Source organism: Desmodus rotundus, chromosome X (genome assembly GCF_022682495.2).
Source record: "Desmodus rotundus isolate HL8 chromosome X, HLdesRot8A.1, whole genome shotgun sequence".
Classification (NCBI taxonomy): domain Eukaryota; kingdom Metazoa; phylum Chordata; class Mammalia; order Chiroptera; family Phyllostomidae; genus Desmodus; species Desmodus rotundus.
Genome location: NC_071400.1, coordinates 31072386 through 31084641, shown reverse-complemented (window position 1 = coordinate 31084641; position 12256 = coordinate 31072386). Strand labels below are relative to the sequence as shown.

Sequence of the window (12256 nt, the reverse complement as noted above, 5' to 3'; positions counted from 1 at the left end):
GAGCATCTTTTCATGTACCTGTTGGCCAGATTTTCATGTGTTGATTTTTTTACTCAATTTTGAAATATTTGCATTTCAGGAACTGATTATTCTCTTTATATCAGACAGCAAGTAACTTAAACTGTGTGGAATAAAATTTTACATTATACTTTCTTTTCTGTAACCTAGTTATTTTGGATATATTCTCCACAAGGGAGAATGATTCCTCTTTTCTTTTTTTAATGTGTAATTGATGTATAGTCTATGTAGGAAAAAAACGCACATCATTATGTAGAGTTCAATGATTTTTCACTGACATAACCAGCACCGCAGAAGCCCCATTTGTGACCCTTTTTGGTCACTGCACTCCAAACGAGCAGCTATTATCCTAACTTCTAATCCCATGGATTAGTTTTATCGACTCTCTTTAAACATTATATAAATGAATTATAGGCAATTTATTTTTATGTGTCTGCCTTCTTTCGTTCAGTGTTATATTTATGAGATTGACTGATATTGTTGCTCATAGCTGTAGATGGCTCATTCTCATTGTATTCATTCCATTATGCCAATATACCACATGTGATTTATCCATTCTCCCATTTATGGGCATTTTGATAGTTTCCAGTTTGGAGTTTTATGAATAGAGCTTTTAATGAACATTTGCATACTTATCTCGGTATGCATGTGCATACATTTTGGTTGAGCACATACAGGTTGTAGGTTACATCTGATTGTCTCCAGTAAATAATGTCAGTTGTCCCAAGTAGCTTTGCCAATTTACACAACTAAGAGCAGAAATTGAGAGTGCTAGACTCTTCATATGGTCACCAACACTTGGTATTTTCGGCTAGATATGTGTATTGTTATCTTGTGGATTTAATTTGCATTTCCCTGATAATTAATGAAGTTGAGCACTTTTTTATGTTTATTGGCAATTTGAATATCCTCTTATGAAATGCCTATTCAAGTCTTTTGCCAGTTTTTCTATTTGGCTGTCTGACTTTTCCTTGTGAACTTTTGGATATATGTATATGTGTGTGTATTATATATAAATGTAAATATGTATTATAGAACATATGTATGCCAGTGCTTTGTAAGAAATTGCAAATATCTTCTCTCTTAAAAGAGGACCATACCTTTTTATTTCTTTAATAAGATATATTTTGATGATCTGAAGTTTTTAATTTTAGTAGAGATGACTTTATAAAAGTTTTTTCTTTATGGTTAATATTATTTTGGTCCTCTTTAAGAAATCTTTTTTTTTTTTTTTTGCTTCAAGGTCATGAAGATGTTCTATGCTTTCATGTAAAATCTTGCTTTATTTACATATTTATTCATTTATTTTAACTTTCACATTTTAATCTACAGTCTGTCTGGAATTGACTTTGTAAATAATGTGAGGTAGGGGTCAAGAATTTTTCCCCCCATATGGATAGGTAGTTGACCTAGCACCACTTATTTAAAAACCATTTTGTTCACTGCACCCGGTTCTGTTTTAATATGATAAAGGTAACCTTGTTAGACATGGTTAATGTCGTCTTTTTAATATTTCTAATTTATTCATTTTTTATATTTTCAAGGCTGAAGAACCCATGTGTGATAATTCAGAAATTGAGGGAAACCTGGAGGTCAGTAAATTCAACTTTAGTTATTTGGGCTTAAACTCATAAGAGTAATTGGGGGTGGGGTGGGGTGAGCATAGCCTAAATTTGAACTGCTTTGAGAAAAATAAACTACTTTCTTCTCTGTGTTATTGCCAATTTTTATCCAGGGGTTGTAAAGTCAGATAATTTGGATTACAATCCAAGTTTAATCATATACAGAATGTGGTTGATAATTATATTTAGGATTCAGAACCAGAGAAGGAGAAAAAACTGTTAATATTTCTTGCTTTTTTACCTTATATCTAAGGGTACAATTTGTTTCCGGGTTCCTGGTGTTCCTCCTGATACTATGAACACAGTCAGAATGAGAGTCAAAACAAATAAGTTTTGCTATGAGGATAACCAACTCTGGAGTAATTGGAGTCCAGCGATGACTATAGGTAAGGGAACAGGATTTCGTTAAAATTGAAACCACTGATGCATGGAATCTATGCTGAAGCAGCAAATGGGATGGGGGAAAGGACTGTTCTGCATTCTTGATGTCAGCCAGAGAGTATTACATTTGAAATGCATTTTCTGTTTCATTACTGTCAAATTACCCAGGGTTAATTTGCAATATATAGATCTTTGAAAATCCACAATCTGAATGGTGTTATCTTCTCTTCTGTCCTGTCTCCATCTTTATTAACAACCTGAACAAAAATATAGAAGATAGGCATGATTAAATCTACAGATTGTGCAATGCTAGAAGACTAATCTATGTGCTGGTGACAGAATCAAGAGTAGAACAGTGACCCTTGGTGGCATTTAATAGGGATAAACCTGTATCTAGGTTTGAAAAAATAAGTTTCATTTATTAATTGAGAGGCTGAACAAACTACGTGCCAGGCTCAAGTATTGGATTGAAAACACCTGTGGTTTATGAATGTGCATGTTGTAGGGTGGGGCACAGGGTTTTATTTGACTGTAAACTCAAAGTGACTGAACATTGGACCCTTAAGTGTCCCTAAAGGCATATGCAGTCATAGGTAGCAGTGATAGTGCAGCACCTAAAACAAGGGAGTACTGCAGGGTGGGGCACAGTGTCCTGGCCACATCAGAAGAGTGTTGTATTCATTCTGGGCACCACATTGTTGGGGGCGAATCAACAGACTGGAATCTATATTGAAAGGTAATCGGGATGCTGAAGAATCTCAGAATTGAGGAAGGAACAGTTGATGAAATAAGCTTGGGGAGTTATGATTGATAAACCCTAACATTTGAGGTGTTGTCAGGTAGAAGAGGAAATAGGCAGCAGGCTCCATGCCTTTTCTGTGGCTCCATGGGGCAAAATAGGACCAACTTAAGAACTTTCAAACAGCTATCTAACAGTCAGACACAGGTTGTCGAGGTAGTCAATTCCCTATTAATTGAGACACTGAACAAGATATGTGCCAGACATGGTTGTATATGTTATCTATTGTTGTATAACAAATCGCCCCTAAATATAGTGGCTTTAAAAACACATATTTATCATCTCACAGTTTCTTTCTGTGTGTCGGGAATCTGGGCACAGCTTATCTAGGTACCTCTGGCTTAGGGTCTCTCATGAGGTTACAGTCAAGCTATCAGTGGGGACTAGAGGGCATCTGAAAGCCTGACTGGGGCTACATAGTCCACTTCCAAGCTCACTACTAATGTGGTTCTTGGGGAACCTCAGTTGTATCCCCCAAAAAGATATGTTCAAGTTCTAACTCTTGGTACCTGTGAATGTGACCTTATTTGGAAGAATTTTTCCAGATATGATTAAGTTGAGATGAGGCTTGGAGTAGACCCTAAATCCAATGACTGGTATTCTTATAAGAAGAAGAGAGGGAAGATGGCAGCGTAGACAGACATGGCTCACCTCTTCGCACAACCACATCAAAATTACAACTAAAATATGGAACAACCACCACTCAGGAACATCAGAAATGGGTCTGAATAGAAGTCTGACAACTACAGAATGAAAGAAACCGCATCCATCCAGACTGATAAGAGGGGTGTAGATGTGGAACAGGCTGGTCCCACACCCACGTAGATAAAAAATTGGGATGGGTATCTCGGAGCGAGCAGCCCCAGACCCACACCAGGCCTGCCCAGCCCAGGGTTCCAGTGCCAGGAATATAAGCCCCTATAATTTCTGGCTGCAAAAACCAGTGGGGATTAAGTGAGGGGAGGAAACTGATGAAGCCCCAAGCATTTTCTCTTAAAGAACCCACACACAGACTCACCAACTCAGACTCACTCCCTCTGAGCTCCAGCACTGGGGTAGCAGCTTGAAAGGCACCAGTGGTATACAAGGAGGAATTGAGGTGTCTGTCATCAAGGCCAGTGGAGGCCATTGTCCCTTTTCTAAGCCCCCCCCCCGCCCCCCCCCCCGCACACACACAGCCAGAAGGCTGGTGCCATATCTGAGACTCCATCAACCTGGCTAACACTGACCCACCTTGGAGATCCCCAGAGGCTTTCCCCCACCCAACTTATAGGCCCACCCAAGCTGCTTTTCCATGAGAACAGCTGGTCTTGGCTTCTAAATCCTGTCAAACAAGCAACAGCTGGCCTCAGTAAGCCCCAGGCCCAGCACTAGCAGCAGCCAGCCTAGATTCACAGCTTGGCTTAGCCTGGGAATAAATATCCAAGCCCAGCACAAGTAGCAGCCATCTCAGATTGCTTTATAGCTCCGGGAGAATGGTCCCAGGGAAAACACAGGTAGGAGCTGACCTTGGCCTGCACCACCCAGGAAGCCCCGGGGCCAGTGCACCCCCTGGGTGACTACAGACCATGTCAGAGCATCACCACCCTGCCCCTGCATAGCTGATCCTCCATGGAGGGTGGAGGTTGGTGGTCAGTGGTCACAACCAATCCTTGCAGCTGACTGGACTGGGTAAATCCCTCCCATAAAAACAACCAATCAGAACAAGAAGAAAAAGAATCCCAAAACACGAGGATAGTATAAGCAGCTTCTGGGAGAACTTCAAGAGGTCCAACATTCACATCATAGGGATGCCAGAAAGAGAAGAGAAAGAGCAAGAAATTGGAAATCTATTTGAGAAAATAATGAAAGAAAACTTCCCTAATTTGGTGAAGGAAATAGACATGCAAGTCCAGGAAGCACAGAGAATTCCGATTATGATGGTTGCAAAAAGTCCCACACCAAGACACTTCATAATTAAAAAGCCTAAGGTTAAAGATAGAAAGACTCTTAAAAGCAGCAAGAGAAAAGAAGTTAGTTACCAGAAGGTTGCCAGATGGGAGACGGGAGGGAGAGAATGGGTGAAGAGGAGAGGGTATTAGGAAGTACAGATAGGTAGTTACAGAAGAACCATGGGGATGTAAAGCACAGTATAGAGAATGGGGTAGCCAAAGGACTTATACTCATGACTCATGGACATGAACAATGTTTTGGGGATGGCCTGAGGGAGTAGGGGGTGCTGGGGGTAGGGAGGCAAAGGGGGAAAATTGGAACAACTGTAATAGCATAATCAATAAAATATAATATAAAAACAGAAGAAGAGAGGATACAGAGACATACAAACACACACGGAAGAAGACTATGTGAAGATCGAGGCAGCAATTGGAGTGATGCAGCTGCAAGCCAAGGAAAACCAAGTATTCTGGGAACTACTGGAAACTAGGAACAGGCAAGGAGGGATTCTTCTCTAGAGCCTCCAGAGGGAGCATGTCCCTGTTGATACCTTCATTTTGGACTTTTAGCCTTCAGGACTGTGACAGAATATATTTCTGTTATTTTAAACCGACCAAGGTATGGTGATTTGTTACAGCAATTCTAGGAAATTAATACAGAGACCTTCTTCAGTTTCTTGCCACATGGCTCTCCCCACAGAGGCTACCTCATGACATAGCAGCAGCTGGCTTCCCCAAGTGACTGATCCAAGAGAAAAAAAAAAAAAAGTATTAGAGAACACCCATTATGAAAACCACAATCTTATAACTTGATCTTGGAAATGACATCTGATCACTGTTGCTATTCAGTTCTTCACAGATGAGCCAATTAGTCCAGCCCACCCTCAAGGGCAAGCAATTACACAAGAGTATGAATATCAGGAGGCAGGGGTCTCCTGAATATCATTTGGGGTCATCTTAGAGGCTACCTAAAACAATGATGTTAGACCTTGATGCTTTCTAAATGTTCATGCTCTTGTGGAAAAGATAAGCAAATAAATAGACATATGATATTTCATGTGTTAGGTATAACAGGGCAGTTAATGAAACACTGGAATTGGACAGTTCTGGATTTGAGGCTTGGCTCCATCACTTACTAAACCCTTAGGCACAGGCCAGTAAACCACCCTGAGCCTTATCCTTCTCATCTGTGTAAATAGGAGACAATATTATCTATTTCTATAGCATAGATATAAGCATGTAGAAGCACCTAGTATGGTACCAGACATATAGTAGATGCTCAGTTAAGAATGGTAGTAGTGGTAGTTGTTGATAGGATGATTTTAGTTGTTCTAATAGTATTAAGTAACCAATAAGAAAAGATAGTCACTGTTAATCAGATGACATATTTAATAGATATAACATATTTGTTAATAGTGTCTGAAACCTGTTAAGATATCTTAGTTTCAGATACTTTCTAAGCTGTTCATTGATTCATGGAATTTTAGGTACCAGAGCAGGATGCGTCCCCCCCCACCCCGTATCAAGATAACAGAAGATAAGATAATTGAAATCTTTTGGAAAATAGGTTGAGGTCAAGGGCAGAAATATCTGTGATCTCACTAGTCTCTAATAGAGCTGTTGCTTGGTTTACTTTTGAAAGGATTTGATTTCTCATATCTTTCTGTTTGCTTTTCATTTTCCAGGTAAGAAGACCAGTGCCACACTCTACATAATTATGTTACTCATCATTCCAGTCATTGTTGCAGGTGCAATCATAGTCCTCCTGCTTTATCTAAAAAGGTAAGGCAGCTGCTCAAGCAAGCTTGAAAGTTCATGCTAGCCCGGTTGCTAAGGTTATTACTCCATGTGGGTGTTTGACGTTTGCCCAGTGTGTTAAAGGAATTTGGATTATAACTGGTGTTTGGTACTATGACATGGCAAAGCAATATTATTATACACATTTTCTGGTGAGGAAAGTGTTAGATTAGTTTCCTAGGGCTCCGCTCGGGACAGCTCCCTTTGCATGTGTTTAGAATTATTGGTAAGGCCTGTGTTAACTCTACTCTTTCAAATGCCTAATTTATTGATACTTAGTTGATAGCTGTTTAGAATGAAGTTTTAGAAATGGAGACCATTACTAATTAATGAACTGTCTGGTATGAATGCAAATCAGGTTGCTACTGATTTCCATAGGAATGAGAACTTCACCAAGTCATCTGTAATGGTATTTGAGAAATTTAATACTGTATGTTAAACCTTGAGAATGTTTTCCTTTCTTTTTTTAAAGATTTTATTTATTTATTTTTAGAGGAGAAAGGAGGGAGAAAGAGAGGGAGAGAAACATCAATGTGTGGTTGCCTGTCACACGCCCCCTACTGGGGACCTGGCCCGCAACCCAGGCATGTGCCCCAACTGGGAAATGAACCAGCAACCCTTTGGTTTGCAGGCCGGTGCTCAATCCAGTGAGCCACCCCAGCCAGAGCTGTTTTCCTTCCTCTGTCTTACCATAGAGACAAGTCTGGTGCTATCGTTTGCTCCTTCAGTAAATACATTTATTGAATGCCTAACTATGTGCCAGTCACTGTCCTTATTGCTGGCGTGACAGCAGTGAACAGTACAAATTCCCTATCTACATTCTAATGGGAGGGATATATATGCATATAAAACAAATTATATATGTATATAAAACAAATCATAAATACTACAACTTCACTTAGTGAGTATAAAGTTGTGTGGGTAGTAGGGAGAAAGGCTAGATATTCAGAGAAAGAGTATTCCAGACCAAGAGAAGGGCAAGTGCAAATCCTCCAAGGTGGGGATGAACTTCATGTGTCTTGTTGGAGTAGAGTGTGCAAGAGAGAAAGCAACAGGAGATGAGGCTGGAGAGATTGGCAGGGCTGCATCATGTAGGCCATGGCAGGGATTGAGCTTTTATCCTAAGCATAAAGGGGAAACATTGGCAAGTTTTAAGCAGGGGAGGGACGTGATCTAATTTACCTGCCACCAAAGATCACTAAACTATAGTGATCTTCACTCAGCAACTAGCTGAGTGAAGAATAGGCAAGAATGGAAGCAGGCAGATTAGTTTAGGGGAAAGATGAGAGTAGCCTAGGCTAGATGGTTGACAATGGAGTAAGAACAGGTCTGACGTGAGATATAGTTTGAAGATAGAATAGCACCAGCTGATGGCTACTTCCCTGTGGATACGGGGCGGAAATTGAGGATTCAAACATAACTGAGATTTTTGGCTTCAGCAAACTGAGTGAATGCTGGAGCTATTTACTATGGTAGAGAAATTTGGGAGGAGGGTTGGTTTCAATGTAAAGGTGAGAACTTCATTTCTGAACACGGTAAATTTGAGACGCCTATTAGACAGCCAAGTAGAAATGTTAAATAGGTAGTTGTATACATGAATCTGGAGTTTAAGAGAGGTCTGGGCTGGAGAGAGAATTTTGGAAGTCCTTGGCGTGCAAATGAGTTTAAAGCCCTAAGACTGGAAGAAAGGGCTCATAAAGAGAGTGAGAAAAAGAGGACGGAAGGCTGAACCCTGAGGCACACCAGTGCGCAGAGATCTAGAAGATGAGGTAGTCCACCAAAGTGGAGTAAAAATAGAGGAGTGAAGTGACAAAAAGAAAAATAAAAAAGGAATGTACCCTGTTCTTAGATTATTTTTTTTCAAAATCATAAACAGCAAGCTCCCATCTGGTCTGTGTTAACTAAAGCATTATTATTAAATGATAGGGTATCACACATACACAGTCATAACTACGTGAAATGATGCATGTGTAAATTAGTTTGATTACAGTGATCACTTCACAATATATATGTATATCAAACATCGCATTGTACATATACTTCAAATATGTACAATTTTAAAAAAGGTTTTATTTACTTTCAGAGAAAGGTGAAGGGAGGGATAAAGAGAGGGAGAGACACATCGATGGGAGAGAAAAACACCAATGTGTTGCCTCTCATATGCGCCCCACCCGGGGGCCAAACCTACAACCCAGGCACGTGCCCTGATGGGGAAAAGGGAGAAGCAGCAACCTTTTGCTTTGTGGGTCAACGCCCAACCAACTGAGCCATGCCAATCGGGGCCAAATTTGTACACTTTTAATTTGTCAATTATATCTCAATAAATCAGGAAAAACATTTAAATAGTACGTTACAGGTTGTCTGCTTATCCTGAAGGTCCCTTTACTCCACCCACACTTGATCCTCTTTGGACATTGATTTCTCAGCTTGTTTTAGAAATTTATTGCCCTGGCCGAGTAGCTCAGTTGCTTAGAACCTTGTCCCAATACACCAAGGTTGTGGGTTAGATCCCCCAGGCAGAGCTCATGCAAGAAGCAACCAATGAATGCATAGATAAGTGGAACAACAAATCTGTGTTTTCTTTTATTTCTCTCTCTCCCTCTCTTTCTTAAATAAATAAATGAAACTTTTTTTTAAGGAATTTTTTTACAACTGCTCTATCACAAAAGATATCTTGTTTACCATATCTTTTTTCCAAGCCTTCTTTTAGCATGGCTGTATTTAAGTGTGACGTTCTATGGGGTGAAAGATTTGATCAAAAAATGTTTATGTTTTCTTAAAGGCTCAAGATCATTATATTCCCTCCAATTCCTGATCCTGGCAAGATTTTTAAAGAAATGTTTGGAGACCAGAATGATGATACCCTGGTAAGCACTGACTCCATGAGATTCCAAGTTGGGTTTTATTTTTTTTAAACTATGGGATTTGTTTTAAGTTTGGTAAAATATACATAACATAAAATTTACCATTTTAACCATTTTTAGGGTGCAGTTCAATGGCATTAAGTACATTTATAATGTTGTGCAAACGTCACTATTTCCACAAGTTTTCGTCTTCCCAAACAGAAACTGTGCCCATTAGACAATAACCCCCAGCCCCTGGTAACCTCTATTCTACTTTCTGTCTCTCTGAATTTGCCTAGTCTTGGTACCTCATGTAAGTGGAATCCTTCAGTATATATGCCCTTTTGTGTCTGGTTTCTTCCACTTAGCATAATGTTTTCAAGGTTCATCCATGTCGTAGCCTGTGTCAGAATCACCCTTCGAAATTGGTTATTTGGAACTACATTTTATCTAAAACATTAATGAAGAGCTCATTGGAAATGTTGTGTCTCAGTCCAAGCATAGCAGTTAAGAAGTGTCCAGAATACTTTATCATAGCACTTGGCTTCATTCTCTCTCTGGGGCAGGGGACAAATTTGATGTAAACATGAGGGGGAAGGGCCTCTATTATGAAACTGGCCCAATAGGCAAGGCTTCTGACTCTTGGAATAATTTTTACAGCTTGATTTGGGGAGCTATAAACATAGGGTCAACAACTGAAATAGATTTTGTTCATGCTATTGCCTGGAAAGCTGGCCTCTGAATGCATGGAAGCAAAGCAACCCCACCCCAACTGTTACAGTTAGTTTGTTGCAAACTCTGATGTTAGAAGCTGTAGCTGGAAAACCTAAAACCTTATGGGAACAAAGGGGTTTGAAGTTTTTCTAATCAATACATTCACCCAAATAAAACAATGAAGACATTAAATAAAATGAATATCAGTATTATTTTATAATCTAAAATTATTAACATGAGGCATAGGGCAGTTAATTGAGGGAAGTAGTTTAGCACGATAGGTAATAGCCTGGGCTCTGGAGTCAGATTGTCTGGATTCCAGTCTCTGCTGTGTCATTTACCATCTCTTTGACCTAAAGTAATTTCCTTAATCTTCTGTGCCTCAGCTTTCCCATTTGTAAATGAGAAGTAATAATAACACCTGCCTCATAACATTGTTATATGGATTAAATTTATTTCATACATAAAAACTACTTAGTGTGCCTGGCATATTATAGATCCTTAGTAAGTGTCAGTGATTTGTATTACTATTGATAATACTTTCCATTTATCTTTAGTTTCCAAACAATTCTTGTAATAATGAGTGATTCACAGTGGCAGCGATGATACGTAACTAGGGAAGTAAGGCACGGAGGCTGACATGCTAGCTAAGGATGCTTCATTTGGATCACTTTTACACCAAGTCATGCTGGAAGACAGTGGGTAACTTTGCCAGACCCTGAGGGGCAGGGCACTACCAGGCAGGTAGGTCGAGGTAGGTCCAGAAGTCAGCTATTTGAGGAAGAGATTGTACATGGTAACTGAGGTGAATATGGCAACCAGTGGTGCTTCAACTTTAGTTGAGTTACAACCCCCTAGGATATTTGTAACAATATAGAATCCTGGGCCCTAGCTCTAGAAATTCTGATTTAGCAAGTCTGGGATGGGCCCCAGAAGTCTGCATAGTTGCCAGGGGCCCACAGATGATTCCAATCCTGGGAAGATAGTATGTAGACCAGACTTTGAAAATCATTGTTATAGATATTTGCCTTCAGATTACTCCCCCACCTCTTTCTTCATTTCACCAGCTACTGTGATAGATCCTGGAGGTTGGGAATTGTGTAAGTACTCTAACAACAGCTCCAACCAGCCATTAAAAACCTGCTGTGTGCCGGACAGTGTACTAAGTGCTTTTCTGATATTCCCTTACTGAATGCTCACAAACCCTGTGGCGTAGGTGCCATTAGTACCATTTTAAAAAAAATTGTTTAAAAGATTTCATTTATTTATTTTTATTTTATTTCTTTTATGTATTTAATTAATTGATTTATTTTTAGAGAAAGGAAGGGAGGGAGAAAGACAGGGAGAGAAACATCATTGTGTGGCTGTCTCTCATGTGGACCCCAATGGGGACCTGGCCTGCAACCCAGGCATGTGCCTGGACTGGGAATTGAACTGATGACTCTTTGGTTCACAGCCTGTGCTCAACTCACTGAACTACAGCAGCCAGGGCTATTTGTTTTTATTTTTAAAGAATATTTTTATCGATTATGCTATTACAGTTGTCCCATTCTTTTCTCCTTTTTATCCCCCTCTGCCCTGCACCCCCACCCCCACCAGCATTCCCCTTCCCCCCTTAGTTCATGTCTGTGGGTTGTACATATAAGTTCTTTGGCTTCTCCATTTCCCATACTATTCTTAACCTCCTCTTGTCTATTTTGTACCTACCAATTATGCTACTTATTCTCTATACATTTCCCCCCATTCCCCTCTCTGATGACCCTTCATGTGATGTCCATTTCTGTGGTTCTGTTCCTGTTCTAGTTGTTTCCTTTGTTTGTTTTAGGTTTTTTTTTTTTTTTAAGTTCAGTTGTTGATACTTGTGAGTTTGTTGTCATTTTTACTGCTCATAGTTTTTAATCTTGTATTTCTTAGATAAGTCCCTTTAACATTCCATATAATAAGGGCTTGGTGACGATGAACTCCTTTCACTTGACCTTATCTGAGAAGCACTTTATCTGCCCTTCCATTCTAAATGGTAGCTTTGCTAGATAGAGTAATCTTGGATGGAGGTCCTTGCCTTTCATGACTTGGAATACTACTTGCCAGCCCCTTCTTGCCTGTAAGGTCTCTTTGGAGAAATCAGCTGACAGTCTTATGGGAACTCCTTTG

At 39.8% G+C, this 12256-nt stretch overlaps 1 protein-coding gene across 1 annotated transcript in view; it reads left to right on the top strand.

Moving 5' to 3' along the window:
- IL13RA1 (interleukin 13 receptor subunit alpha 1) overlaps positions 1 to 12256 on the top strand; it is a 57362-nt gene that overhangs the window by 33911 nt on the left and 11195 nt on the right. The window contains exons 7-10 of the mRNA XM_024559109.4: positions 1563 to 1610; positions 1894 to 2026; positions 6437 to 6533; positions 9331 to 9415. Of these exons, the coding sequence (XP_024414877.1) occupies positions 1563 to 1610; positions 1894 to 2026; positions 6437 to 6533; positions 9331 to 9415 (363 nt within the window). The remainder of the gene's footprint in view (positions 1 to 1562; positions 1611 to 1893; positions 2027 to 6436; positions 6534 to 9330; positions 9416 to 12256) is intronic.